We start from the raw sequence: 2,555 nt of genomic DNA, 5'->3' as shown, positions 1-2,555 counted from the left end.
TAATCATCACTATTTACTATTGTAAATAGCTGTTATGATAGATATTAATATTAGAATTAGGTATAACAGTATAATTGTTTATACATACAACACAGTCCTAATATGGTGGTGACTTTGACCTCTTTTAGTGGTATGCAGGGCTGTTTCTCCTACTGTTAATAGTTAATAGACTGCCTTGCTTTTTGGTTCTCTATGGAAAGTTGACTAGATTTTTCCAGTATATATATTTTGAAATGTGTTTTTTGGCTGCTAAGGGGCTTTTAGTAAAAATGTCTACCTCCAGGTACTGAAGTATATTTCTAATAGTTGAGTTTTCCTGAAAACAATGATCTTCGAATGTTTCCACTATTTTTTCTTTTTTTCTGATTCAAGCGTTTTTCCTCCATGAAATGTAATGCACATTCTTCAGCTGTCATTCTTTAATGCTTAGGATAAACCTTTTCCTCAGTGTCAGGAAAATGGTTAAATTCCATTTTGGCCCCAGAGTTTCGTTTTAGGGTCACCATGAAAGCCTGTGTGTGATTCTTCTCTCCTTTATCTCCCCAACTGTAGTCGGATCCTGACCTCCCAGCCGACGTGCAGACGCCATCCTCGGTGGAGCTAGGGAGGTATCCAGGCCTGCCCTTCCCCACCTCCCAGTACATCCCGCCCCAGCCATCCATCGAGGAGGCGCGCCAGACCATGCACTCCCTCCTGGACGACGCCTTTGCCCTCGTGGCCCCAAGCAGCCAGCCCGCCAGCGCTGCAGGTGCAGGCCCTGGCGTCCCACCTGGCCTGCCCATGAACAGCACCCCTTCCCGGGAAGAGAGGCGAGCCACCCAGTGGGGGTCCTTCTACAGCCCAGCGCAGACAGCCAACAACCCGTGCAGTGTAAGTACTGGCTTTCTAGAATTCTCCAATGGCAAGGTGTTGGAGTTTCGTTGCCTGCCTGTCTCTCTTTCAGGCTTCCCGCAAAACACTGATTGTGTTTGGTAAGAACTAAATCTTGGATGATGGGTCCTAGTTTTTCTTATCTTCTGCTAAATTAATTCTTAATGTTGGAATCATCCTTTTATGCCACTCTGATACTCGGTTTGTTGAAGAATGGAGGAGGAACGGCTGTAGTACTCTCGGTGAGAGAGGGGCTGCTCCACTTGCTGTAACACAGTGCATGGACTCGAGAGCAGGGACCAGCCAGGCCCCTGTGTGCTTAGTTGATGATAGCACAGAGCCAGTGTGGAAGAAGGGTTCGTTGATGCAGGAGAGGGGACACTGCAGATCCCGAGCACCAGTGCAGGAATTATCTTTAGAAATGAGGGGATGTATTTCATCCAGTTTCGTGGGAGGGAGGAAGGAAAGGTTGGGCACGGATAAAACCAAGTTGTAGTTGGGTGGTGGGAAGTTGAGGACCAGCCGTCTCATGGCTCTGTCCTCACAGCAGAGAAGGCAGAGAACGAGGGGAGAAGTGTAGCAGGGCAGGAGTTTGGGGAGAGTAGAGATTTGAAGGGCTGATTGGGGAGAATGAGGGGAAACAGATTAGGGACACAGGAATGGCTTCTAAGCCTTGAGGCCCTTGTTGAGATTGCCTGTTATGAAATTATAGTGGCGCAAATTGAAGTTCTCTGGTTCTGTTGGTCAGCATGCGGATACCCCGGTGCAGGCAGTGGATTGGTGGGAACTAGGGCTTTGTCAGGTGACTGCGATGAAAGGTCAGAAGGCAAGAGAGGTGCAGGTGGGAGGTGCGGTTGAAGCGGAGATAGGAAACTGTGAACTGAGAGGAAAGGCGTGGGAAGTTGGGGTCCTTTAAACACGCTAGGGCTTGCTTGATTTTTCCTCTCGAGTCCCTGCACTGCATTGTACTAGTTGGAGCCACCGTCCTCTCTCCCAGGGCTATTGCGACAGCTTCCTGATGGTGTCCCTGCCTCTGGACTTGGACGGCAGGGGGAGCAGCTCTGGTGCTGAGGACAGCAGGTGGCTGACAGGTGAAGTGCGGGGTGTCGGTGCTGAGTAGGCCAAGTTGTCCAGGTGCATCCTCAGGACGACAAGAGGACTTGGAATGGAGAGGAATACCCACCAGGAGCCACTTAATTTCACCTTGAGTTTTCTGAAGGGAAAGTCTCAGCTCAGTTTCTGACCTGACCCTGTTCTCTGCTGGCGCCTCCTCGCTGCTCCTCTCTGCACCTAGGCCTTTCCTTGGTACCCCCGACTGCGGGCAAACCCCGCAGCCAGCTCTCTGCAAATGCATCACGATTCCGTGTGTTCTGGGGCTGCGGTTGGGGGCCACATCGTGCTGCCAGAATTTTTTGTTTTTTCCCTTGGCCGCCACTTTTCTCAGTTTATGGCATGATTCTACTCCTTTACTTGTTTGGTTCCTGCTGGAGAATTTTTAGCATTAATTTTGACAGATTTGCATCAAAATAAATATGCATCGAAATAAATTTCTTACTTATTCATTGTTCATAGGTGTTGGGGATTAAAGATTCCAGATAATGCTTTAATCTGCCCTCTTAACTGTGAATTCAAATCCATAGTAAGATTTTTTTTTTTTTTTTTTTTTTGAGACAGAGTCTCACTGT

General features: G+C 48.2%; 1 protein-coding gene across 1 annotated transcript in view; it reads left to right on the top strand.

The window, feature by feature from the left end:
* The window catches only part of KIAA1549 (KIAA1549 ortholog), a 127,717-nt gene that overhangs the window by 107,949 nt on the left and 17,213 nt on the right, over positions 1-2,555 (top strand). Inside the window, exon 15 of the mRNA XM_012642756.1 lies at positions 553-870. Coding sequence (XP_012498210.1) covers positions 553-870 — 318 coding nt within the window. The remainder of the gene's footprint in view (positions 1-552; positions 871-2,555) is intronic.

This window comes from Propithecus coquereli, unplaced genomic scaffold (genome assembly GCF_000956105.1).
Source record: "Propithecus coquereli isolate 6110/MARCELLA unplaced genomic scaffold, Pcoq_1.0 Scaffold186, whole genome shotgun sequence".
NCBI classification, from domain to species: Eukaryota; Metazoa; Chordata; class Mammalia; order Primates; family Indriidae; genus Propithecus; species Propithecus coquereli.
The sequence above is the reverse complement of the archived record's forward strand: the minus strand, read 5'-3'. Positions and strand labels throughout refer to the sequence as shown.